Source organism: Salmo salar, chromosome ssa24 (genome assembly GCF_905237065.1).
Source record: "Salmo salar chromosome ssa24, Ssal_v3.1, whole genome shotgun sequence".
NCBI classification, from domain to species: domain Eukaryota; kingdom Metazoa; phylum Chordata; class Actinopteri; order Salmoniformes; family Salmonidae; genus Salmo; species Salmo salar.
In genome coordinates this window covers 7,596,619-7,624,440 of record NC_059465.1, presented here as the reverse complement: position 1 = coordinate 7,624,440, position 27,822 = coordinate 7,596,619, and the positions used below count along the sequence as shown (strand labels likewise).

The 27,822-nt window shown below is 44.9% G+C and overlaps 1 protein-coding gene across 2 annotated transcripts; it reads right to left on the bottom strand.

The window, feature by feature from the left end:
• On the bottom strand, positions 1 to 27,580 carry LOC106585162 (rapamycin-insensitive companion of mTOR). Of its 2 annotated transcripts, XM_014171067.2 has the most exons (39): positions 27,493 to 27,580; positions 27,320 to 27,367; positions 25,514 to 25,611; positions 22,932 to 22,996; positions 22,593 to 22,724; positions 21,711 to 21,774; positions 18,093 to 18,219; positions 17,827 to 17,996; positions 16,964 to 17,031; positions 16,783 to 16,850; positions 16,427 to 16,509; positions 16,220 to 16,307; positions 15,997 to 16,087; positions 15,681 to 15,747; positions 15,484 to 15,564; positions 15,171 to 15,271; positions 14,908 to 15,073; positions 14,697 to 14,798; positions 14,542 to 14,588; positions 14,310 to 14,445; positions 13,949 to 14,148; positions 13,572 to 13,698; positions 13,265 to 13,429; positions 13,039 to 13,115; positions 12,836 to 12,914; positions 10,632 to 10,741; positions 10,235 to 10,322; positions 10,060 to 10,152; positions 9,721 to 9,827; positions 9,414 to 9,643; positions 6,559 to 7,600; positions 6,029 to 6,196; positions 5,690 to 5,758; positions 4,168 to 4,427; positions 3,822 to 4,040; positions 3,574 to 3,723; positions 3,291 to 3,414; positions 1,960 to 2,098; positions 1 to 1,625 (listed from the first exon to the last, which is right to left on the bottom strand). In XM_014171067.2, the coding sequence occupies exons 1-39, from the start codon at positions 27,539 to 27,541 to the stop codon at positions 1,545 to 1,547; spliced, it is 5,379 nt and encodes a 1,792-aa protein (XP_014026542.1). In that variant the 5' UTR covers positions 27,542 to 27,580; the 3' UTR covers positions 1 to 1,544. The 2 variants fall into 2 exon arrangements, with proteins under 2 accessions (XP_014026542.1, XP_014026543.1); XM_014171068.2 differs by lacking the exons at positions 5,690 to 5,758; positions 6,029 to 6,196.
• Positions 27,581 to 27,822: the final 242 nt, after the last annotated feature.

Here is a 27,822-nt window from a genome sequence, read left to right as displayed (position 1 = left end):
TGTAGTTCAAGATTTTTTTTTTTTAATTTATTAACAATGTATCCCTTTAATAAGATTGTATGCTTCTTTAGGTCAGCAATGCCCCAAAACACACTGTACACATTATACAAGGGAAACCACGATTCAAGCAAAAAAAACACAAAAGAAAAATCTTTAAATTATAATACAGTCTCAAGGAAAAAAATATATAAATAACTCTTCTCATCTCAGTCACTCTGCTATGGTACAGATACAATAAATAGATCTGACATCACTCAGCAGACCTATAAATCACCCTAGGAGTCCACTTGTGTAGCAGCATAATAGCAAAACTAACCAATAGAAACAGAAACCTGTTCCCATGGAAACCTTACAGCAATCCATAAATGATCAAGTCACCCTGTCCTCTCATCTCAGCCAATGATAGACAGCAATATCTGCATTGTGAAAACAACTTAGGGACCATTACTTTCCCCAGCTTGCAAACAAGTGATGGCAACCTATTATGATTTAAGACAATGAAACTATTAGAAGCATTTGGAAGAAATAAATTAACACTTTTCAGAAACAGTGACAATGATCTAATATTACAGTTTTGACATGCCGTTTGTACATGCAGTGAGAGCGAAGCACGGAGGTAGGGTTTCTGACAACCTCCATAAAGAGAACCAATGAAAAGGTGAGAGAACCCGGCTGTTGCCACTGTCAGAGGCAGTGTCCTTCCAAACCAGGGTCAGAGATAGAGGAATACAGAAAGGGTGACAGACAGCAAGCCACAGCAGTTATGTTCTATGTGTCCAGATGGGAAAAGAGTGTGATGGCTAAACATTTTTTCTTTTTTACAATACACTACTGATGTTTGATTGTCTGACAGTCTATAGACATAAATAGAAAAATGTATTTTGATCATAAGCGGAGTTGGAAATAATAAACTTATGAGATCACAGCACAACCATCTCTAGCAGAAACAGACTGAGGGTATAACTATGAGGGAGGCTTCTAGAACCTTCTGTAGTGTTTCCATTATGAGGGAGAAGAGGATGAGTCCAGCACTGACTAGGATGGACTGAACATGCCCTTTTCATTTCATATCAGCATACACCAGAGCAAGATCACATTTTTCAAGACTTAGTCATATTTCATCCAGCTTGTGTTTAGGTTAAGTGTGATGTGTTAAGTAGTTGATGTGTCTCCTGTCATGTCAGTTGGTCAGGCTTGTACATCCGTCTGAAAACAGCATTTGGTAAAACTGCTCCCCCTGTTGGCCATAGGCAGGAACAAAACTAGACGTGTTAGGTTTCATTTGTTCAGATAGTCCATCTCCTCTTTCTCCAGCAACCGGAGGGAGACAACCCTTTCACACTCATTCTTTAACATCCATGATCCCTTCCTTCTCTCACCCATGCTCCCTCCATCTTGAACTTCAGCAAAACTTCTCCCCTCTTCTCTTTTATCCTTTCTCTCCATCCCTCCCTTTTTTCACTATGTTGCTCTCTGTATCTCTATGTGAGGGTTGGAGGGAAAGCAGCGTCTCAACAGGGAGGGGAGGACAGAGATGAGGAAAGTCAGAACTTCGTGGGAGGGTCTATATCCACTCCGACGGGCTTTGGTGGCTTCGACAGGATCGCTTCTGCTTCCTCGTACATCTGAGGGAACAGGATGTGACATGAGCATGAGGTCAGAGGTCACAGTCATATTTCTGTTGTAACCACTAGCGTAAAATCGGAAGTGTAGGGGTTGAGGAGCGTCGGTCTCCTCTCTCTGCCAAGCAACCCATCACCCATAAATCCTAACTACTAGAGAAGATCTGAAAGGACGTATAAGCAACACAGCAAAAACAAATCCACCTAACAAAGACGTGGAGCCATTACCAGAAACCCATCTAATTCTTCCAGATCTACATAAGTAACTAGAGATGGGGGCTAGGAGTGAATTTGGGACTGGGGAGAAATGGAAAGACCGTATAGATGAGGACCTTACCGGTATGAAGTGTACGTCCTGAAAGAGTTCCTGTATGAAGCGTCGAGAGGGCAGGCGGAACATACAGTGGGCCAGCAGGTGAGACACCTCAGAGTACAAACAGATATCATCAAACGCATAGGGAAACTTCTCTTTTATCCTGGAGAGACAGAGAAAGCAGACACCATTAAAGCTCCAATGCAGCCATTTCTTTTTTTGTATCTTAATATCAAAATCATTTCTGGGTAACAATTAAGTACCTTACTGTGAATGTTTCCAATTAAAATGGTCAAAATAAACAAATGCCTTCATAGCAAAGGGCAATTTCTCAAGCAAGAATTCTGCTAGGACTATCGGAGTGGAAAACTGAATATTAGCTATGGATGCGGTAGAGGTCAATGGAACTCGACCAAAACAATGGAAATGCGTGGGGGAAAGATCCTGAATCTCCTCACTGCCCCTCAGCAAAATTAGCCTATATTTAGTGTACCCGATGTGAAATGGCTAGCTAGTTAGCAGGGTGCGCGCTAATAGCGTTGCAATCGGTGAAGTCACTCGCTCTGCAAGGGCCGCGGCTTTTGTGGAGCGATGGGTAACGATGCTTCGTGGGAGGCAGTTGTCTATGTGTGCAGAGGGTCCCTGGTTCGAGCCCAGATAGGGGCGAGGAGAGGGACAGAAGAAATATACTGTTACATTAGGCTACTGTTTATATGTGCATTTCACACACTGTTTTTGAAAATAACTATATATATATATTTTCTTTTATATATTTTTTTTTAATCGGTGTAATGCTTGTATGGATGTCAACCCCAATACATTTATGTCATCGTCACCAACCAACTGCATTACAGTTAAAAATGACTAACATTACTGATTTCTCTATGCTAGCTATGCTATCAGCTTATACGTACGCAAGTTAGCATTTAGCAGTCACTTCTTCTAAACCTGAAAAGAGACTACTTCTAAATGTTATGCAGCGAAAACAGCCAAATATATCCAAATCGGACTTTATTAACCACATTGTGGGCCTTTTACAATGCATCAATCATGACGAATTTGACGAATATCCACTTAGTTAGATCAGATTTGTTGAATGTGGGCCAATCAGCGTTCTTCTATCCCCCAGTCTGCGTTCCATTGACCTCTTCACCACATCTATTGGAAAAGAGGTTTCAAACTCTTTCTTATTGGCCTATTAACTAATTTACCGCATGATGATGTCACCATGGAAGGCCATTATCATAATTCTCACAATTTCACAGTATTACTCCAACCTTAGTGTGGAACTGTATATAAAACACAGGAAAATCTGTGTTGGGGGGAGGGGGTTTAATTGTGTGTGTGTGTCTTACGTCAGTAGTCCTGTCTCGTGGCCCTTGGTTCCTACAGAAGAGCTGAGGTTGATGACGAGGCGAAGCACCTCCTTCCTCAGCAGGACCCGACAGGCCGGGCCGTCTTCAGATATTGCCTTGCCACCTGACGGACATACACAACAGCCTATCAGAGCTCACTCACACAACCCGACCAAATCAGACATTTTGATCGGAATTAGAATGTTCAACAAAGGTGTACATATGCAGTCTGTGCGTGTGCTGCAGACAGCCTCCTGAGACTGCAGTGTGTGTGTGTGCATACCTAGCACTATGTCAGCAGGAGTAGGTGTGCTGCAGACGGATCCCTGTGACACAGCAGCGTCGCTGCAGCCGGAGACGCCAGAGAACTTGGACTGAGGCATCACCTCCAGACGATGGCTGGTCTGACTCGACCACTGAAAGTCTATGTAGTCTATGAAGAGAGAGATGGGGCAGGGGGGTAAGGCAACCATTACGCTGAGTGTGCATGTGTGTGCACTCAGAGTAGTCGGTGTGTGTGTGTTCTCTCACCAGTGCGTGTGTGTGCGTTGTTGATCTGAGGCTGTGTGGGGTAGCCCAGTACAGTAGCTCCTACGCAGTAGAGACAGTTGTCGTCAGTGTGTTCCTGTAGACCCGTCTCCTCTGGACCCAGGATATGGTTCTGGTTGTTCTCTCTGCTGGCCATCAGCTCTGAGATACTGAACTGCTGCTTCAGCAGTGGGATAGGAGGATAGGGACGACCACCGTCACCTACAGTACACAGGGCATAGAACGCGCAGTCACACCCACTGAAACTGGAAGTAAACCATCTCTATCATTCACGTTAAACTATCATCACTATCCACCCATCTCTCAATCGCTCCCTGTCCTTCCTTACTGTCTGAGTCTCCAAAGTAGAACGGACACTTCTCGTCGGCGGGCGGGCTAGTCCTCTGTTGGAAGTAGGGCGTGTCTCGGATGTAGAACATGTCGTTGATGTCCATGGGCAGCGCCAGGCCCACGTAGTCGTCGTTACAGCCGTAGGTGGCGCTGGACACCATGGAGCGCACCGACGAGCAACGCTGCAGAGTGATCTGGTTGATGGGGCTCAGCAGATCCTCCTTGTCCAGAGACGCAAAACTCAACGCCTTCAGAAACCTGCCGGGCGGAGGGAGACGGGTGAGAGAGAGAGCGGTGACAAGTGGGCGAGGGGAGTGAGGGCAGACACAGTTAGACGTCGCTATATGGCGAGAGAAGTAGAGAGAGAATGAAAAACTGACAGAGAGAAACACACAAAAACACACGGAAATGTGGGACTCCTAATCCACACCACAACTACACAGTGCCATCTGTAAGACAGCAGGGTTCATCTGCTTGAATCTATAAAGGGAATCTAGCCTCCTAGTCTTATCAGTATACTCCAAAACAGAACTGTGGGAAGGACAGTCAACACTAAGAAATGCCTATGAAACTGTGTTGTGTAAGCAGAAACTGAGTAGTAGGGATGTGACAAATGGGAAAAAAATTCTTAATGTTTGAACTGCAATTCATTTTTTTCGATAAGAAAAATGAATACAATTCCACATGAATTCACAACGCTGCTGCCAGCAACGGTTTGGGTCTCACGGTGCGTCCCGTTCAGATGGTTAAGCATTGCACCTGTACTACCATTACTATACCTCAATTCCACCTAGCAAAGTTTCCAATTCCCTCTCATTTAACTTCTCAAAGTATTGCCATACAGGACTTCGCTGCTGTCGCTTGCCGTCGCCATTTTTCCAACTGTTAACGACGATGACGTAACGTTGGAGCGTCAAACACCAAAATGACTGATTCCTCGACTCCTTGCACGTCGACTGCCAGTGTCAACTCCCATTTGTGTGTGTGTGACTCCGAAGATTCTGTATTTTTGGAACGGAGCACACTTGATTATTTGCCGTACTTCCGAGAACACAAACACTTGCATCTTTCATAGCGAGAGAGAGGACAGAGTATGGAGGGGCACAGTATAGGCAGGTCAGCCACGAGTCAAACCGTGGACTAGGCCCATCTATCAGCAATCAAAAACTCTCAATGGAATGCTGTATCTCGCAATTTCTTGGCTTGCAATTTCAGTAAAGCAGGGTATATCATCAATGAATAGGCTAGGATATTGAGATGCGCGAGATGCAATACTTCTCTCTCACAGTATCTGCGCATGTGCACGGGTTCACAGAGTGGTAGCCAGGTCACCAAAACAGTGGAGAAGTTGAGCCTCGATCGTCGACGCCCTTAGTTGCGGAAATTAACCCACTATGTCTTTAACTTTCTGCATCTACTTTCTGTATCGTTTTTTTATTAACATTAAGCATTTAAGGACACCAATTTCAACACATGAGGGAAACTGCTCTACAAATGGGAGGCTAGGTTGGTCCACCCACCAAGGCATAGAGATGGACATCCTGCGGAGTGGCTGGACAGCTGGACAGCTGACCCTCTTAGCAGACAACCTGAGAGACCACCAGCGCATGCACACACACACACACACACACACACAGCTGTTACTGCTCTGAACCAGAAGAGAGAGACACCGTTGCTGCTAAAGATTACTAATAACCGGAGATACAACACACAAGCACACAGAGCCATTACCTCTAAACACACACACACGCCACCGTTACAGCTAGAGACTACAGCTAACCCTCAGACAAGCTGACAGACCAGCACATCCAGGTATCTAAAGGGGGAAGGGGTGGACACTACTGGAGTGGTCCACCCACCGAGGGACGTAGGCTCTGGATGGCCTGCGGTGGGCATCAGAGGGGCGGGGGGCTGGACAGCTCACTCTCTTAGCAGACAACCTGAGATACTCCACCTCAGTCTGCCTCTCTCTGTCTACCGACCAAGACTGGGCTGTGGGGAAGAACCCTTCAGGAGCCCAAGCTGAGCTAGAAAGAACAGAGAGTTCAATGACCTCACAAACCAGCACACACACACCCACCCACAATAAAAGACAAATTGATTAAAAGGAGAGTGGAGAATGATTAGACAGAGCAGTAGAACACTGATATGACCAGTCACATAGAGACAGACACAAGGACCTATGACTGAGAAAAGCATGAGCAAGGGCAGCCAGCAGCCATGACGGGCAGTGAAAACCCACCAGGAGAAGTTGTCCTTACTTGTGTGAGTTCAATGTGCGAGTGTGAATATAGGTGTGCATTTGTACGTGCATATTGCATTTCCCATATATGTGTGCGTTTGTGTGAAGCGTTCAGATACCTTATGTGTAGCGTGCGACGTAACTTACCTGCGCGGCGTCAGCCTCGAGTCCAGACTACCGGTCTTCATAGTGATAGTGTCAGTGAAGAGCACGTCTTTAGCGGGCGACGCTAACGACTCACTATGAGACAGAGACGGGTGGATCCTCTGCTGCTGCAGCCTCTTCAGAGTAGCATAGCCTAGTGCATCCCGCGGGCTGGTGTACATGAAACTGCAGTCTGCAAGGCTCTTAATGGCCGCCACCGAGGGAGACTTGAGGCTCTGGGCTCTGCGGGGGAGGGTGTGTGAGGAGCCAGGGGGGACCAGGGAGACAGAGTTAGACTTGGAGAGAGGCAGGTGGTTGGTGTGGGCCTGGGTTGGGGCGAGGGTATACAGCGTTTTGACCGTCTTAGCCGAGACCACTGTGTTGAGGCTGACACAGTCCGACGAGTCTGGCTCGGGATGCTCAGGGTTTCCCACAGTCTCGCGGGAGGGGCTGGAGCTCATGGAGCTGATGCCGCTTGTGGTGGTGTCTGTGTTGAAGCTCTGACTGCGGCTTTTAAACTGAGTCCCTCCCCCATCTCCCGCTAGACGTTCCCGGCTACTCTGCTCCCTGGACGGGGGCTCTCCAGGACCCCCCAGCCCAGACCCCCCTCCACCAGCCCGGGATAGCCTCCCCTCTCCCAGCTGCTCCACAGACCCCCCCACAGAGTCCCTGATCCCCACAAAGGAGGTTTCCAGGCTGACTGTGGGACTCTTGGGCATGCCTCTCCCATTGAACACAGACGTAAACACATCGCCTGGCGACGAGGAGTAGATGGAGGGCTCCGTTACCGTCCTGTTCCTCCTCAGCCCTCCCAGTTTGGGCTCGGTGGGGGTGCGGCTGCCCCCCATTGACTTGGGGTCGCTGGTGGAGCGCAACTTCTTGCTGGGGAGCGACAGGGAGTTGAGGAAGCGGTTGCGTACAAAACGGGTGGAGGCCAGGATGGTGAAGGGGCTGCGGTCCTTCATGGGTTTGGAACGCAGGTAGAGGGAGGCGTCGTCTGATTGGTCCAACATCTCAGACTTGTCATCATCCAGGATGTACATGTCTAAATGCACACACGTGACAAACATTACACAACATACAGTACCAGTCAAAAGGTGACACACCTACTCATTCAAGGGGTTTTCTATTTGTACTTTATTCTACGTTGTAGAATCGTAGAAGACATCAAACTATGAAATAGCACATGTGGAATCATGTAGAAACCAAACAATTGTTAAAGACTCTTCAAAGTTGCCACACTTTGCCTTGACAGCTTTGCACACTCTTGGCATTCTCTCAACCAGCTTCACCTGGAATGCTTTTCCAACAGTCTAGAAGGAGTTCCTATATGCTGAGCACTTGTTGGCTGCTTTTCCTTCACTCTGCAGTCCAACTCATCTCAAACCATCTCAATTGGGTTGAGGTCAGGTGATTGTGGAGGCCAGGTCATCTGATGCAGCACTACATCACTCTCCTTCTTGGTCAAATAGCCCTTACACAGCCTGGAGGTATGTTTGGGGTCATTGTGGTAGTGGGACTAAGCGCAAACCAGCAAACCAGATGGGATGGCGTATCGCTGCAGAATGCTGTGGTAGCCATACTGGTTAAGTGTGCCTTAAATTCAAAATACATCACTGACAGTGTCACCAGCAAAGCACCCCCACACCACCTCCTCCATGCTTCACAGTGGGAACCACACATGCGGAGATCATCCATTCACCTACTCTGCGTCTCACAAAGACAGTTTTTTGGAACCAAAAATCTTAAATTTGGACTCAGACCAAAGGACAGATATCCACCGATTGAATGTCCATTTCTCACGTTTCTTGCCCCAAGTAAGTCTCTCTCTCTTTATTTTATTATCATTGTCCTTTAGTAGAGGTTTCTCTGCAGCAATTTGACCATGAAGGCCTGATTCACACAGTCTCCTCTGAACAGTTGATGTTGAGATGTGTCTGTTATTTGGGCTGCAATTTCTGAGGCTGGTAACTAATGAACTTATCCTCTGCAGCAGAGGTAACTCCTGGTCTTCCTTTTCTGTGGTGGTCCTCATGAGAGCCAGTTTCATCATAGCGCTTGATGGTTTTTGCAACTGCACTTGAAGACACTTTCAAAGTTCTTGACATTTTCCGTGTTGACTGACCTTCATGTCTTAAAGTAATGATGAACTGTTGTTTCTCTTTGCTTATTTGAGCTCTTCTTGCCATAATATGGACTTTTACCAAATAGGGCTATGTTCTGTATACCCACCCTACCTTGTCACAACACAACTGATTGGCTAAAATGAATTAAGGAAAGAAATTCCACAATTTAACTTAACGCACAACTGTTAATTGAAATGCATTCCAGGTGACCACCTCAAAGCTGGTTGAGAGAATGGCAAGAGGGTGCAAAGCTGTCATCAAGGCAAAGTGTGGCTATTTGAAGAATCTCAAATATATTTTGATTTGTTTAACACTTCTTTAGTTACTGCATGATTCCATATGTGCTATTTCATAGTGTTTGTGTCTTCACTATAATCTACAATGTAGAAAATAGTAAAAATAAAGAAAAAGGTGTTCGAAAACTTTTGACCAGTAGTGTACAGTATGTGAGAATTCTGTTAATTCTACAATGTAGAAAAAAAGTAAAAATAAAGAAAAGCCCTTGAATGAGTAGATGTGTCCAAACTTTTGACTGGTACTGTACTTGACAGAAAATACACACAAAACAAACAATTATTCCCTGCTTAAGAACACCTACAGAAGCTACATATATCCATAACATATACAAATCGAATGAAAAAAAAAAAAAAAATAGTAAAGAAAGTGCTACTGAGGATGTGTTTAACAGAAACTGTCCTTGTTGCCTGGTGAAGAGTTTCATGGTTAACTCACTGGGTTGGGACTCGCTCTCGCTATTGTGTCGGGAGCTGGTGGACTCGGAGTTGAGACTGAGCGTGCTCGGTACGGAGGAAAGTTTAGAGGTCATCGGTTTGTCCACCTCGTCTGGGGTGACGGGCCACAGTGTCTGGCGACTGTGTCTGACTGTGTCCCAGCCATACTGTTTCAACACTTCACAGCCCTGCCGCGTCTTGGAGATCACGCCAACGACGTACACGCACGTTCTGGAGGTAGAGAAAACAGACATGAGACTGTTGGCGAGACATCAGGTTCATCTCTGTGTGCGCGTGTGTCCCCTTACCCCCGTACGGACAGGACCTCACAGTGTTGTGCCAAGGCCAGGATGTCAGGGATGACGTTCTCCTCCTGAAGCAGGTTCAGACCCCAGTTTGATGACCCAATGTTACCCTGGAAACAGACATACATTCAGTATCATTAACACAACAGACCCTGGGAACCACAGTCGGAACCAATGTCAGAGCACTGGAGGACGCAGACTGTCTATAGCGTCTACCCAAGAGAAAATAGACCATTATGAACCAATGGTGTGTTTTTTTTTTCTTTCTTTACTGTAACTGACAACACGTGTACTTATCATACAACGTTGTGATTTATGTGCCGAGTGGTTAGGGGGACTGACCAGAGCCCAGAGGGCTGCCTTCAGCTGTTTGATGCCCTCCCAGGTGTCCAGCATCGGGGAGCGAACCGTGTAGCTGAGGTCAGGGACCACGCTCTGGAGAGCGTGAGACAGTCGGTAAGATACCAAAACCCATAGATTCTTCACATTAAGAAAGCCCTTTGTAAAGCAGAGTTACCTGAGTCTCTAGTAGGTGGCAGCCTGTCTTATCATGGACTAGCTGACCATACAAGTGCACAGGAAGATAAACATTTGGTCTCTGTAACCTAGAGACAAAACACACAAAGACAATGTAGTCATGTTCAACAAATGAGAAAAATAAATACAGTTGGCTCAAGATCACAGCCCATGTTTTTTTTTGGTGGTGGAGAGCAACAAGGTATGCAGGCTTTACAGTTGTTTTAGCCCAGCACAGCTTCCACTTATCTAAACAAGAGTATGACGCGCCAAATCAGGCAAGTTAGTGCTGGGCCAGGACAAAGGCCTGCACACGGTGCCTGCAACCCTCCAGGACCAGGGCTGGTGACCACTGGATCATGGCTAACTGTCCAGCTTAGTAAGGTAAGAAGTCTCACCTTTGGTTGCTGCGTCTGACGTAGTTGTCTCCGTCCACAGGTTTCCGGTATGTAGTTAACGCTTCATTCAACTGCTCCTCAATCAGATCTACATACTTCAGGTTGTACTCCTGTTCACCACACAGTCGGGGGGGGAAACAAATCATTAGCGGATTACATTTGTACTGATAGAGAGTTTTAAAAACAATCAGTACAGTTAAAAGGTGCTCTATGCAGAAATCGCTCTGCCATTTCCTGGTTGCAAGTATAGTGTAGAGAATCATTATACCATCTAAACCGCTGTCAAATATATATAATGCTCAAAAAAATAAAGGGAACACTTAAACAACACATCCTAGATCTGAATGAAAGAAATAATCTTATTAAATACTTTTTTCTTTACATAGTTGAATGTGCTGACGACAAAAATCACACAAAAATAATCAATGGAAATCCAATTTATCAACCCATGGAGGTCTGGATTTGGAGTCACACTCAAAATGAAAGTGGAAAACCACACTACTGGCTGATCCAACTTTGATGTAATGTCCTTAAAACAAGTCAAAATGAGGCTCAGTAGTGTGTGTGGCCTCCACGTGCCTGTATGACCTCCCTACAACACCTGGGCATGCTCCTGATGAGGTGGCGGATGGTCTCCTGAGGGATCTCCTCCCAGACCTGGACTAAAGCATCCGCCAACTCCTGGACAGTCTGTGGTGCAACGTGGCATTGGTGGATGGAGCGAGACATTATGTCCCAGATGTGCTCAATTGGATTCAGGTCTGGGGAATGGGCGGGCCAGTCCATAGCATCAATGCCTTCCTCTTGCAGGAACTGCTGACACACTCCAGCCACATGAGGTCTAGCATTGTCTTGCATTAGGAGGAACCCAGGGCCAACCGCACCAGCATATGGTCTCACAAGGGGTCTGAGGATCTCATCTCGGTACCTAATGGCAGTCAGGCTACCTCTGGCGAGCACATGGAGGGCTGTGCGGCCCCCAAAATAAATGCCACCCCACACCATGACTGACCCACCGCCAAACCGGTCATGCTGGAGGATGTTGCAGGCAGCAGAACGTTCTCCACGGCGTCTCCAGACTCTGTCACGTCTGTCACGTGCTCAGTGTGAACCTGCTTTCATCTGTGAAGAGCACAGGACGCCAGTGGGGAATTTGCCAATCTTGGTGTTCTCTGGCAAATGCCAAACGTCCTGCACGGTGTTGGGCTGTAAGCACAACCCCCACCTGTGGATGTCGGGCCCTCATACCACCCTCATGGAGTCTGTTTCTGACCGTTTGAGCAGACACATGCACATTTGTGGCCTGCTGGAGGTCATTTTGCAGGGCTCTGGCAGTGCTTCTCCTGCTCCTCCTTGCACAAAGGCGGAGGTAGCGGTCCTGTTGCTGGGTTGTTGCCCTCCTACGGCCTCCTCCACGTCTCCTGATGTACTGGCCTGTCTCCTGGTAGCGCCTCCATGCTCTGGACACTACGCTGACAGACACAGCAAACCTTCTTGCCACAGCTCGCATTGATGTGCCATCCTGGATGAGCTGCACTACCTGAGCCACTTGTGTGGGTTGTAGACTCCGTCTCATGCTACCACTAGAGTGAAAGCACCGCCAGCATTCAAAAGTGACCAAAACATCAGCCAGGAAGCATAGGAACTGAGAAGTGGTCTGTGGTCCCCACCTGCAGAACCACTCCTTTATTGGGAGTGTCTTGCTAATTGCCTATAATTTCCACCTGTTGTCTATTCCATTTGCACAACAGCATATGAAATGTATTGGCAATCAGTGTTGCTTCCTAAGTGGACAGTTTGATTTCACAGAAGTGTGATTGACTTGGAGTTACATTGTGTTGTTTAAGTGTTCCCTTAATTTTTTTGAGCAGTGTATTTTCCATAACCAACAATATTGTATTTTCAACTGGTGTACAAAATCGAAAGAAAAAGATGCAAAAACTAAAAACTTAAAGGAAAGCATAGAAATAGCACACATTGAACAGATCTAGCGCTTCTAAGACTTGTTCTATAACACATTTCTATGCGAATTTGGTCGGGTCGCCCAAGAAGTTATATTGCAGCTTTAAATGTCATTTGATTTAGAAATCTGTCTTTATGTTCTTGTTTTTTTACTATCTTTGAATGATTGTTTTGTACTGTGTGGACCAATGGAAGAGTAGCGGTTGCAGCTAATGGGGAAATGAATGAACGAGCAGGCTTACCTTTTGCCATCTGTCCAACTGTTTGCTGACGTAACCCCTCTCATTGAGGTAGGAGAAGCCCTTAGGAATAGACAGAAACCTGCACAAAGGACACTGGTTTTTAGAGGTGGAACACAACCTCTCAGCACACCTGTGTGTCTGTGTATTAATTTGTGTGTGTGTGTGTGTGTGTGTGTGTGTGTGTGTGTGTGTGTCAGACTGACCTGAGGAGCAGCAGAAGGCCCTTGTCTCCCAGGTGGGTCAGAGCTGGTTTGAGTTGGATCAGAGCATGGAGGTTAGCCTGGGGGGACACAATAAAACATCATGGAGCTGTTAGAGACAACATAATATAACATTCACTCCATACCCCTCGTTCTTCCATTCCCCAGCCCTCTGCCCATCGTCAGCCCTCTCCAACATATTCAGCACTTTCCCCAGCCCCTCTCCCACCTTGTCCTCGCAGGCCTCGTCCAGTATGTCCAGGGCTTCCATGGAGACTGCCTTGCTGTGGTCGTGCAGCTGGGTGACCAGCAGCTCCATGCCCCAGTTACTGAAGAACTCCACCCCTGCCCTCAGCAACACACGCAGGTGCTTGGTGGCATACAGCCTGCACGTCTGTGTATTGACACAGAGGGTGGAAAAGGGATTGTTCAGGATCAGTATTGTTTGAGCAACAACTTAACCATCATCACCCACATTGAAGCCCGTGCATTCATTCATTCATCCATCCATCCATCCCTCCTGTGTAAGGCCTTACATCAGTGGCAGCAGTGAGGATCTTGGAGAGGATGACTCTGGCCAGTCCATCTGTGCTGTAGTCCAGAGTAGACACAGCCAGCTTCAACACAGCGTCCTGATTCTTCACAGAGCACAGGTTCAGCAGACTGTGGAGGAGAACACACATGGAATCAGGCAGTTGTCTGAGCTGTCTGACAACTGGAACTCTATTCCCCACAACCTAGACATTCAGTAGGAACCCAGTCCAAACAATGGATTTTTGGCACTCAATAGCCTACTGCCTTTGACTCATCTGGCCAATTAAAATGGAGCTGCTGTTATTTCAACCAATCAGTGTTTTCCTCCTGTTCAAGTTCACGCTGACAATTTTTATAAAGGGCAATAGTCCAGACTGACCTCTGAAAGAGGCCGCACTTCTCCAGCAGTTTAACCCCGTGTGGGTGGGCCGAGAGGGTCCCCAGGAACAAGAAGTAGTGCTGGCTGAGGGTGGTGAGCAGCCCGTTGCTCTGGAGACAGCGGTCTGGCTTCAGACCAGAGGACAAGGACAGCCAAGCCACCATGTCCTTCACCAGCTCCTCCAGGTACGCCTGGCCATCCTGGGAAGGGGGGGGGAAAAACATGAGAAAAAAAGGCTATTGGTTTGGGGCTAGGTCAATTTCAAAGCTACCTTTCTTTAAAAAAGGTGACACCAAAAGAAAAAATGTGTCCCACATAGAAGTTTCCTCTGCACCTTTATTTCTCTGGTCTATTTCCTCACCTCATCAGACTCTATGAGGAACTCGATGAACTGGCATCCCACCACAGTGAGCTGTCTGGCTTTAGGATGGTCCAGCTCCAGCCCTGCATACAGCTTACTGCTGGGCTTATAGAAGTACAGCAGTCTCCGTACAAACCTGGACCACGCAAACACAGTTATAAAGGGGGGCACCTTACCACAGTCAAGTTCAGAATTTCACTAGTTGTAGTAGTGAATGGAAGGTGGGCCTTACTTGTGCATCTGTTCATCTTTGTTGTTCCTGAGGTTAACGTTAGGCCACTGGGAGAGGAAAACCAAAACATATGAAATATGGCAATAGCAAATCAACCAACTGAAACACACTCCCAGTCAGTCTTCCACATGTTTTATAGTATTGCTATAACTGACCTTGAGGATAGTTGCGATGAGGAGCCAGTTCCAGTCAAGGTTCTGTTTGTGGTTAAGGATCTGACTGTCTCTCAGGTTCAACATCAGGGCTTCCTCCGTGTCCTACAACACACACACACACAGTTTGCGTCACTGAATGTTGCTAAGGAAGGCTTTGGGGCTGGAGGTGAACAATTAACCTAGATGGCAAAGATGCCTGTGTGAGGTGTACCTTAATAGCATAGATGTCTCTGTGTACGCGTGTGTGTGTCTCTCTCCGGTGGTGTGCAGACACAGACTTGCGGACAATGTGGTCCAGATACAGACTATGGGGTTTGGGTCCTTGTTTCTTCTTGTCATGGAAACGCTTCAAGTGGTTGACTGCCGCACTCGCCCGTCTAAAAATACAGAAAAGGTGCCCAAAAAATACAAATAAATCAGAGCAGTGAAAAAGTGAGTGATTGCGTGCATGTATGTGTGTGTGTGTACACTCACAGGCGTTTCTCCTTGGGGATGTCAAAAGAGGCAGCCATGTTGATAAGGGTGGGTAGACAGTGCAGGTGGTGACTGTGGGAGTGAGGGAGGATGGTGTTGGCCTAGCAATAAAAAGAGAGCGCGAGAGAGAAAAAGTGAAAGAGAGAAAGTGAAGCAAACACATAAACCATTTATGCACAGCTGAATGAAGGCAACTACCAAGTACATACGTGTCCTCAAATAGAGCCACATCAATAGCAGAGCAGCACGCTCCTCAGAAGGAGCTACAGTAGCTATATACGGTATATCAGAGAGCCATGTCCCTGTGTGTTACCATGTGTAGCAGTTCTCCCAGTAGGATGGTGGCTCTCACTGATATCTGGTCCTCACTGCTGGTCACAACTTCTACCAGACCCTACAGGGTGGAGAGAAAGAAAAGGAGAAAAAGAAAGAACGAGCGAGACATAAAATAATATCCATAACCCACAACAACAACAAAAATCTCATGTTTGGGCGTTCCTGTCTCCTTACCTCTAGCAGGCAACTGGAGATGAAGGCAGCCAGTACCAAAGCCAGGTAGTTATCCATCAGGTCAGGCCTGAAAAACACAGCAGGACAAACAAGCAGACATTATAGCCACAGGAGAGATGGTGGTTGGGTCTGAGAGGCACCCATATTCACACTTTTTGTCAAGTGTGTAATAAAGGTGTAAAACTTGCTATTCTATATGTTCTATATTGTAAATTCCTGTGGGTAGAATACATTTCCTACCTGGGAGCATAAAGCGATATTGATTAATTTTTTTTTTTTTTTAAACGGATTTATTATCTGTGGTGTCATGCGTTACCTGGACCTGGCTCGATGAGGCAGGAGGACTTTAGCCTCCGCAGCCACAAAGCCATCAGACAGTCTCCAGCTGTCCTGGCACCTACTGGGGTCTACAGGGGAACACAGATCGACAAAATAAACGATTTAAACCTAGTAGTTTTTGTATGCATGTTTGATAAATGTTTAAAACCAGGGCATGGGGGGGGGGGGGTAAAGAAATTAGAAACGCTAATATCACTCACCCACGCTGAGAAGTGCTTCCGTAAAGTCCTGGGTTACAATGGGGAGAGGTATCCTAAATATCTCATACAATACCTCCATCAAACCTTTCTGCAGGGGGCAAGGAGAAAGGTCAGAGACACAAACAATTAGTGGTTCTCGAAGAACAGATCGAGAAGGCATACTTTTCATTATATTTATTTTAACAAATCTCATATTTCAGTACCCACCCTCACTTCCACATTTGGTATAGACAGCAGACCAATAAGGGATTGGATCCCAGAGTTCCCGGCCCTACAGAGGTTAATGATCCCTGGATCGCAACGGAGACAGAGTCTACCATTAACACATTCATGACTTGGCAGCAAAAGTGAAGACAGAGCACAAACAATGCGATACTAGCTTAAAAAGGGAATCTACTCAGCATTCTCTTCAGAGGGGTATTTGAGCGTTGACCCATTTAAAGCTGTTGGCATTAAACAAATACTAAAGGTACGTTTCAAGTCATGACCCACAATGCAAAGAGAACCAGCCGAGCCAAACTGAATGGAAAGCTGAAGAGAATGACAGAGAGAAAGAGACTCACCAGACCAGGAGCGGAAGGCAGCTACTATAGCCATCCTGCTGGACAGGAAACGAGCATCGCGGTCCTCCCTGGTTACACACACACACACACAACAGGATCACAATCTACACGACATAGGGACACAACACACTAAACAGAACAGCGGAACAGAGCCTCTGTTTACAACACACACACAACTTACTTGAGCTGGATCTCTGACGTGTCTGCATTGTGACGGTAGTGGAAGTCTGTGAAAGGTGCTAGGATTTGCTGAAAGAGCAGAACACAGGTTCATACACAGAACAACAAAACATTTGTCTATGTATTCATTATCAGCAAGGCTAAATAATGTCCCAATATCATGAGTGGATTTTTCTTCTCCTATTGCTGAGATTCCACTTAAATGGGACAAAACATTCAAGCATAGCAGCAATAGGCCAGATTTTTATTGAACGTTTACATAATTTTTCCTGGTTGGACATTCCAAGTCATAGGGACACAGATATTTCTCTAAACAGATCACATACATTATCCGTAATTCATCCATATGATCACATAATCCATATTATAATATTTGCATTCTTCTTCCATAAACTTGTTAAGACTGAGTGGTTACTGGAGTGGCCATGCTGCAGGTATGAAGGAAGGGGGGGGGGAGTATCAGTTTACACACAGACAGGATGTGTTGGAGAGAGAGGCTTTAGAGGGCTGATGTAACTGATCACTGTAATCTCCCTGGGAAAGAGAAAAACAACCCAAGGGTGAATCCTCACTGGCATGGCTAGTGGCTGTGTCTAAATAGTCTACACTGACCTCCTCTCCTAGTCTCTGTTCCTCAGCCTGCACTCTGCACTCATGGGAAAGAACGGTACCGGTGAAAGCCAATTCCCAAGAGGCTTCCCATGAAAATGAGTAAGAACACACCATATTGCTTTTACCTAGCCTGGAGACGAGGAGAGAAAGTCACCGCCGACTGACAAAGTGTGATGTGTGACTGGGAGTGTGTGAACCTCTAGTTTGATGCCTGTATGTGCATACTGGCACGTGCATGGCGGCTGTGCGTACCTCCAGCTCCACATCATTGCGTACATATTGCCTGGTGTGTGGATGGTTGAGCAGGTGGAGGATGGTGGTGATCAGAGCCTCATTGATGCGGCTCAGCTGACAGTCGATCACACTCTTTAATATGGTGCTGAGACCCCCCCTATTGGCCACTACCTCTGGGTTCTTCAACGCTGCAGAGTGTGGTTGACATAAAGACACAGTGTTATTACACAGTAACTATGTGTGTAGCTTCAGGATGGTTCTCTCAGTGCCGAGGCTCCACACACCAAGTTCGCAGACGATGGCAATGGCAGCGCGCACCATGCGGTCCCTCTCCTGCAGCCCGTCTGTTCCCACAGCGATCAGAGAGTTGGTGACAGAACTGGGGAACAGCAGAGCGTTCACTGTGATCATCTAGAGACAACGAAGAGAGAGAGAGAGAGAGAGAGAGAGAGAGAGAGAGGGGGAGAAAGAGATTGAGAGCAAAGGTTACAGCACTAATTGTGCACTTCAGTTTATTTTAGAAGCAACATTACAGCAAATAGGTCACACAGCATGAGTGCCACTTTCAGAAGGTGGTGGGTCTAATCTGTGTGTGAGTAGAGCAAGTCTTTAAAGTCTAGGCCCTTCCTCCCAGACACTTTCTCCGGATTAATCTAATCAAGCTAAGCCACATTAACTGGCAAGGACACAGACTACCAGCTGGAAGAGGCAAGCTGGCTAACCAACCTGGGCTAAGTAGGCTACTGTCGATGTAGCTTAGTATACAGGTAGCTTCCAAAATAAAGGAAACACTTGAGTAAATTAGGAATACAAAGTATATTGAAAGAAGGCGCTTCCACAGAGTTGCGGTTCCTGAGTTAAGCAATTAGCATCCTATCATGCTTAAGGTCATGTATAAAAATGCACAGTTGCCCATTATTTTGGCTACCATGGCTAGAAGAGGAGAACTCAGTGACTTTGAAAGTGGGGTCTCAAAGGAGCATAGGAGGTTTAAAGGGTGTGTGTATGTGTCAGTCACCAGAGCTCGACCCAATTTAGTGATGAGCATTTTAAGTGATTTCACTATTCAAATAATACCATGATATTTTCTCAGATATAGGGATGGGCACGGTTATTTGAATATTCAAAACTCAGAATGGACATTAGTATTCATTTTCTTTAGAAATTAAAAATAGGCCTATTTTAACAATGGCTTTGTCTAAAATTCCTCTATGTGACACTGCTGTCAATCAAAAGCGGCGCTACAGTCAGAGGCTACATGAGTAGAAAGTGAAGTGGGAGATTTCTAAACGATGCAAAATGGAATTAAACTTACGGTATTAAGTTGGCTAAATGAGAAGGAGTAGGCTAAAATGGTCAACCAACAGGTAGGCTGTTGTTTAATATGAATGGAGTTGTAGACAAGTACGGGGAACGTGGAAAAATAGCCCCAATTAGCCTTACTACGTTAGCTAGCTAGCTGATTAACCTAGCTGGCTACTGTAGCTAGCTAGCTTCTTTACAACGATTTGACGCGGTCATGACAGGCACTACCAGATGGTATGGTAGATAACTTATGGAGCCTCTGACAGTAAAGCCGCTTTGATTGACAGACAATAAGGCGTGGTCAGAGAGACAGAATGTATTTTTTGGGGGGCGCACTCAAAACTCGTGTTATAAAAATGTATAATGTAATGGTTGTATCACAACAGGCCATGATTGGGAGTCCCATAGGGCGGCGTACAATTGGCCCAGTGTCTTCCAGGTTAGGGTTTGGCCGGGGTAGGCCGTCCTTGTAAATATGAATTTGTTCTTAACTGACTTGCCGAGATAAATACAAAAAAAATGTATATTCTTGTAAGCCATGTAGCAATGTAAGAGATCGTTTTATTTTAGACAAAGCCTTTAAAATAAAATAGCCTATTTTTTCCTCTCTCAAAAAAAATCAATAATCTGCCAAGTAATCAAATCCTAACATCCGTTCAGATATTCGAATAACAGTGCCCATCCCTAAACCAAATGAACATTTAATGGGACATTCTAGAGTGGCGCCTAAAACAGCGTTTTCCACCCCCATCAACAAAACACCAAATTATGGAATTTCTCATGGAAGAATGGCGTCGCATAACTCCAATAGTCGCAGGCACTTGTAGAATCTATGCCAAGGCGCATTGAAGCTGCTCTTCTGGCTTGTGGTGGCCCAAGGCACTGTTAAGAAACTTTATGTTGGTGTGAGTTACTTGTTAATTGTAATAGTTGTATGTGTTAGCATTTACAGTAAACTGCAGAGAATGCAGAAAAGAAATACTCCAGACATGTGCAAACTGTCCACAAGCTCACACCAGCGCAGATCATCCAATAACAGCCTATGCTGGTACTATGCCCCTATTCTGTGCTGCCAGTGAATATACGAAAATCAAGTAGACTATATCTAGTACACTCAAATAGCATAGTCAGGTAAAGTGTAAACGTAATGAGTAATTACTATGCCAGACCTTCCAACCCTGTCCAACTTTTTGGAGTACCAGACGTGCGCGGCAAATCGGAGATTCGCTTGTCACCTCTCAAACAGGGCCAATCACTAGGGCCAACTCAAAAGTAGCTTTATAGACCCGGTATCCTATCAACACTAAAAGCAAAATAATTTTGAAAAAAAATAACAAAAACAAATGATTGCATCGACACAGACCGCAAACTGGCTACACAAAGCTTAAGTAGGCTACCGCAATGGGAATCTGAACGCTGTTCGCTAGAAGAGTCCGGTGTTTCAGTCAATGTAAAGGTGCCTTTCGTATTTCCTTGCAGCGCATACATCATTTCAGATTTTCGAAATTGATAAAATCTCAAATCTAGTGCAAATGCATTTTAGAAGCATTGCCTCTATAGCTAATAATCGACACTCCATTCTTCATCGCGCAGTCTTCTAAACTCCCGACTCCATTTAATGCCAATGTGTTTATATATTTTTTTTATTATACTTATACGTGGATCATAATTACAGTTACAGTCTATCAGGTTGCGTGATCCTCGTAATGTTACGTGGGAAATACAACTAATGGGACGCAGAATTAAATGTGTATCACACTCGCACAAATGCGACCAGTTATTTTTCGTATTTGTATTTAATTTATTTATTTCACTAGCAAATGCGAGTGAACTGCTGGCACTTTAGAGCCCACTGAAAGTCAATATTATGTTCGCTAATGTTAGCTTGAAATAATTAGTGTTTACCTTTCCACAACACACGGAGTCCAAAAGGGATTTGTCCAACAGGAGGGGCAAACACGGGATAGCTGTCTCGAATAATGATGTATTAATCTCCATGTCCGTTGACACAAACTCCGTACATGTCTGTGTGTTGCAGCTCGAGAATCGGGATGTTATATTTACTCAGTGGATGTATTTTTTATTAATAACATGTAAAAAATAAAATAAAATTATAGAAATCAGGCCCCATTCATTTCTGCTGTACTTTTAACTCGGATCTAGTATCTCCATACATGGACAGAGAATTGCGTAGTTGGTATGCAAAATGCGTGCATGTTGGCAGGTCTGCTATGCCTATGCAATAATTTAAATTATAAACTGTGTGGTTCAAGCCCTGAATGCTGATTGGCTGACAGCCATGGTATATCAGACCGTATACCATGGGTATGACAAAATATTTATTTTTACTGCTCTAATTATGTTGGTAACCAGTTTATAATAGCAATAAGACACCTCGGTGTTTGTGATATATGGCCAATATACCACGGCTAAGGGCAGTGTCCAGGCACTCCGCCTTGCGTCATTCACAAGAACATCCCTTAGCCATGGTATATTGGCCATATACCACACCTTCTCGGGCCTTATTGCTTAATTATACACATGATATTACAGGAAAAAAATATGAAGTTAGTGCAATATGAAGAAAGCAGACTTACCTTTCTGACCAGTCGGAGGGCCTGAGTCCTCTCCCCCTCATTGCTCTGCTGGATGTCAATGCACCTGATCAAAGCACACAGGGGGTATGACATCACAGCTACGGTTCATATCACACCAGGTTATAAATCATCATGCTATCACTATGGAATAATAGTCCCCATGATTCTATGGTACCTCTGATGTAGTAACAACTTCGCAAGCAACAGACTACCACAGTAGTATACTCGAGTGCAACAACTATTAACTCCCTTATTTTTGTGAACTACATTGTTGTAAAATATGTTAAACATATGTAACATACAGGTAACTGTCAAAATAAAGGAAATACTTGAGTAAATGAGGGATACTAAGTATATGGAAAGCAGGTGCTTCTACACAGGTGTGAATCCTGAGTTAAGTAAGCAATTAAAACGTCCCATCATGCTTAGGGTCATATATAAAAATGCCCAGTTGCCCATTATTTTGGCTACCATGGCTAGAAGAGATCTCAGTGACTTAAAAAGAGGGGTCTCAAAGGAGCATACAGGGTTTAAAGATTGTGTGTGTATTTGTCTCAGTCACCAGATCTCAACCCAATTCAGCACTTATGGGAGATTTTTGGAGCAGCGCCTAAGACAGCGTTGTCCACTATCATCAACAACAAATTATGGAATCTCTCATGGAAGAACGTGTCGCATCCCGCCAATATAGTTTCAGACACTTGTAGAATCTATGCCAAGGCACATTGAAGCTGTTCTGTCTCATGCTAGCCCAAAGCCCTACTAAGACACTTTATGTTGGTGTTTCCTTTATTTTGGCAGTTACCTGCATGCTAAATTGTACAAGATTAATCCAGTGTGTTCCTGCGCAGGTGTGGTGACGCGACAGAGTATCTCTCTCACCTGGCAATCAAGTAGTCCACCTGCAATCTGAGGACCTTTTGCAGCACATTGCTGTCTCTGATGAGGTACCTCAGAACCCTCAGGCCTGCAGCACGCACCTCCTTGGCCTCATTCAGCAGGGCTAACCGCAGGCTGGGGAGGGACACAAAACACAGCTTAGATTGACACTAAATGGCAACGTACACAGAATGGACACTCGCATAGCTTGGCCACAAAAATTGGTTACAATGACCTGTCACTAATTTGGATATGTTCCACAAACAATAGAAGTGTTTGGATAAAAGCGTCTGCTAAGTGGCATTTAAAGTGTTCTAGGTTACACTATATGGGACTACTTACCAGATGATGATTTCTTCATATGTAAACCCAAACTTCTCCTCGCAGTGGCCAATGCTGATTAGCAGCTGAAACAAAGAAAGGACTAAACTTACAACCAGTTGACAGAGGATGCATTGAATCCTTTGGCTGTCCATAACAATACAGACTGAAGACATTTTGATATATAGCGAACATATGAATTGAGACAGAGAGCCATATATTTGGGGTATGTACATTACATTCATAAGGATTTTTCCCCTGATATTTAGCATGGCAACATTACAACAAGGACATGTTTATTACTTGTTCATAGCTTGTATGGCCATGGCATCTTTTGCACAGTGCGACAAACTGACAAAAGCTTCAATTCATAGTGTTTTAATGCTTTAAATCAATGCGCTTAAACAGTTTGCAGTAGGGTTGAAAAAAACCACCGTTCACACTCCGTAAACCCCAGTGCAGGGTGGGAGCGGAGTGAGAGGGATAGGGAGTAGGTCAGTGTGTGAGTGAGTTTGGAGTCAGCAGTGATGTCAGAGCCCAGGCAGGCAGGAGGGGGCGGAAAGGGGGGCACTGAACATGCTACAGGGGGATTAGGTCACCTCTCGCTGTCCTGGAATCCTTAAAAGGAGCTGCAGGCCTCAACACCACACTCACTCAGTCCAGTGGTAAACCGAGAGTCAGGTGTATACACACAGCTCAGACCAACTGTATCTGGTAGCTGCCGTCACCTCTCTAATCTTACATAGGTTAGTGTAAGTGTTATTGTCCTATCAGGACAGGCCATGCTAAGTTATAGTGGGGATGTCACCATACAATTTGACTAAACATCTTCCACCAAACACCTGATTGGCGATAACCTCGCCGCAACTATCAGAATAATATCCTTGACATGGTGTGGCACCTGGAGGGAAACTAAACCTGCAGATCTACTTGCTACAACCTTGGAAAACAGAGACCACATGCAACATCTCCAGTTTCAAAAGAACAACAATACCAACAATCTCTGGTTTCAAAGTCAGAGTGCTGTTGACGCACATGAGGCCCCATGGCCAGAGCTCCTATTACCATCACTGTCAGCATCACAATGACAAACTCAGCTAGGCCTGACTGCAAGAGCTGAGGTACAGCGGGCCAAGGAGAGGTCAACAGCTACACATAGAAGAATATGTTCAGCAGACGCATTTCAATACTCTAAAGTTGCTTCCTAAATTAAAGCTAAATTAACCTAAATGAAGGTTGCATGTCATGTGATTTTGATCAGCCCTAGGTGGATATCAGCAGCCTAAAGTAGTTTCATCTCCTCTCCTTCATCAGCACTGATTTGAAAAGCTAGGTGAAAGCAATAGTGTATATCTGCCAGTAATTAACTGTCACCTGACCAGTTGTAGCACATTGGTCAGGATGATGAAGCCACTAGGTGAAGATGGGTCAAATGTCACTTTCACCTAACTAACAGCTTGAATGCACAATGCAGCACCAGACACCTAAACCCCAAAAAACTTTGACTACTAAAGACACCTGTTCTTTCCATGACAGACTGACCAGGTGAATCCAGGTGAAAGCAATGATCCCTTATTGGTGTCACTTGTTAAAACCACTTCAAATCAGTGTAGATGAGGTGGAGAAGACAGGATAAAGAAGGATTTTTAAGCCTTGAGACAATTGAGACATGGATTGTGTACCATTCAGAGGGTGAATAGGCAAGACAAAAGATTTAAGTGCCTTTGAATAGGGTATGGTAGTATGTGCCAGGCGCACTGTCAAAAACCCAGCAGTGTTACAGTTTTTCACGCTCAACAGTTTCCTGTGTGTATCAAGAATGGTCCACCACCCAAAGGACATCCAGCCAACTTGTCACAACTGTGGAAGGCATTGGAGTCAACATGGGCCAGCATCCCTGTGGAATGCTTTCAACACCTTGTAGAGTCCATGCCCCGATGAATTGAGGCTGTTCTGAGGGCAAAAGGGGGCGTGTAACTCAATATTAGGAAGGTGTCCTTAATGTTTTGTACACTCAGTGTATGTGTGTCATTAATAGGCCATACGATTAACAATATTCCATCTCCAGTCCATATTGACCAACACTGGATCTCTATGACCAGCTTCAGCAGACCAAACGCTTCCTCTGATTATCCACATTAATCGTGATCTTACTAGTCCCATTTGTGCTTTTCATTAGTTTGATCTTATGTTAAAGGGATACTTTCGGATTTTGTCAATGAGGCCCTTTATCTACTTCCCCAGAGTCAGATGAAATCATGGATACTATTGTGTCTTTAGCTAGCGCAATTGCTAACTAGCGTTAGTGCAATGATTGGACCTCCAGTCATTGCGCTAACGCTAGTTAGCAATTGCTCTACCTATATTAAAAAACACTTCAGTTTTTTCCGATTACGAGTATCATCCGATTCGAATGTCAATTTACAGATACGATTACGGCCATGTCGGCACTTATAAGCTGTGACATTTTATTTTAGCTTTGACCCTAAACTATTACAGACAGTCCAACAATGTTACGTTGGGGCACAATACAGCAAAGCTAAACCATGCACTTCAATAATGAGGGCAACTGCCATTATCATCATTACATAAATCAGTAATACCTTTATGAAATTGTTCAGGTGGCCCAGTTTCCGCATGTTGGTGACGCCATGTGGCTTGGCAACATTTTGAAGAATTTCACGCAAGTTGTCAGAGGGTTCTGTAAAAAAGAAGGGAGTTGAAATACTAACAAAACATCAAATCTTTTTGATATTCCAGTAATACTGAACCAATGCACCTATATCGTTATCTAACATGAACTCGTTTTAGCTGGTCACACCAATGCACTGTGAACAGTAAACACACCCTGGACATCTAAATAGAAGGCATGTTTAGGCAGGGTCAAAAGTAGGAAGTTCCTTCTGTTTTTCATCTCATTCACCTCAACCATTACATGGTAGCTAAAAGATACATGCACATAAACACATCTAGCTACAGTATCTCATATAATTCCATTCCATCTGTGTCAGGCTGGGGCTGTTAATGATAATGTACCAGAGGAAAAGGGTGCTCAGGCAGCCACTCAACTAAGCTGCTTTGGATCCCAAACTGCAACCTATTCTATGGCACAGGGAAAATGTGATGCAATTTGACTTCCCACAGGTATATCCATGCTCTGCCCCTGATTCAGAGGGGTTGGGTTAAATGCAGAAGACACATTTTGGTTGAAAACATTCAGTTGTTCAACTGACGAGGTACCCCCTTCCATCTCATACATGAAATACTGAGGGTAGAACTGGTGTTAGTGAAGATACATAGTGCAATGCTTGAAGGCAGTTGTTTACAATTAACGTTACATGCTCTATCCTTATTGAAAACATGATTGATGAACTCCTATTAATCTGTTTACAATCGGTCACAGGAGTGGATGCGGCATCGGGAACAATTGGAGGGCATGGTTGTAGGATGCAAGTGATTGCATAGGGACATTACTGAGTCAGGGGCTTCTATCACGCGAAAAGTGAAACGCTGGCAGGGCAGGAGTTGACACACTGTGCTGGAAAAGCCATCAGAGTGTATTGGCTAGTAAATACTCATACTCAATGTCTATCTAACCATGAACTCGAGTTGTCAAAATGTGACGCCCACCGCCGGTTTCAGCTGGACGTTAGCTAGCAACTGAGTTGTGAACGACCTTCAAACAAACCTAGCGGCTGTATGATTGGCCGTGTTAACGTTAGCTAGCTACAACAATTTAATAGCTTGCTAGCTTACCACATTACAATCCTAGGAATGTAGCTAGCCATATAACTAGCCACACGCCCAAATAATTAGCCAGCTAACTCAACCCAGTCGTAACAAATACATTGTATAGCAAAGCGAGCTAATACTAGTCACTAATCAAAACAACACACAGGAGCATTATCTTGCCTATGAGAGCTAGGGCGTATTCATTACGGAAACCGTTTAAGAACCAAACAGAGCAAAACGAGCGTTTATTTGGCATATTCATATAACGTTAAGTCTCTCCCCGTTTCGCTCCGTTTAAGAAACGTTTTGTAACAAAATCGGCGTAATAAATACGCCCTGGGGTTTAATTAGTCCAAACAGTTGTGTTTTGCAACTAAAACGAGATTTCGTATTGGACAAAATCAGTTAGGTCCCTCCCGGTTTCGTTCAGTTTTCAGCCGTTTAAGAACGTTTAACATAATCGGTGTAAAACATACACCCTTGCTGACGTTACGCCTCTTTGGTGTTCCTTAAGATTCTGCAAACTGGTTGTGAAAGTAGTCAACAACCAATAAGCCGTAGAAGGTATTTTGAGCCATTTTCCATCCCCATCATCACCATATATTGCTGCAAACATTAGCATCCATTTGTACAATAATCGCTTTCACTTCGTGTGAATACTTTCTGCTTAACGTTACCTCTGGTCAGATCGAGCGGTACGTTCTCTTCCCCACTGTCATTCCGACCTGTCAAAAATAGACAACGGGGACATTGTAAGGCAACACACTTGGGTCGTCAGAAACTAGAGTAAATAGTAATTTACAATTTCAAGTTTATAAAGCTTATGTCGGGGTGAGTATTTCAAGCTTACCTCGCATCCGAAGACTTCGGATCGGACGGCCGCGGATGCTGACCGCCATGTTTCCAGGAACATACACAACACCGGAAACTTCGTGAAATCTCGCGAGATAATTGGGATTGCTTTATCGCGCATTGACTAGTACGAATGGTCTTAGTGAGAGGCAAACTGAGGACACTCCTGACTTGTAAAACGACTAACCTTAACCAAACCTTTAACCCTGACCGTAACCTAATTTTAACCAATTCTGAAATTAAATATCGGTTTGCAGGTCAGGAGTGTCCTTATATAGCCATTTCCAGTCTGAGAGCATATTTTAATATTAAGACACCAACTAAAATA

Bases quoted from the DNA above. Each gene is read 5' to 3' on its own strand.
- LOC106585162 (XM_014171067.2), bottom strand. From the start codon at position 27,541: ATGGCGGTCAGCATCCGCGGCCGTCCGATCCGAAGTCTTCGGATGCGA. The intron at 18,220-21,710 runs GTAAGTCTGCTT...CGTTGTCTCTAG, and splicing joins CCCTCCGACTGGTCAGAAAG to ATGATCACAGTGAACGCTCT. The intron at 3,724-3,821 runs GTGAGAGAACAC...CTCTCTTCATAG, and splicing joins CAACGCACACACACGCACTG to ACTACATAGACTTTCAGTGG.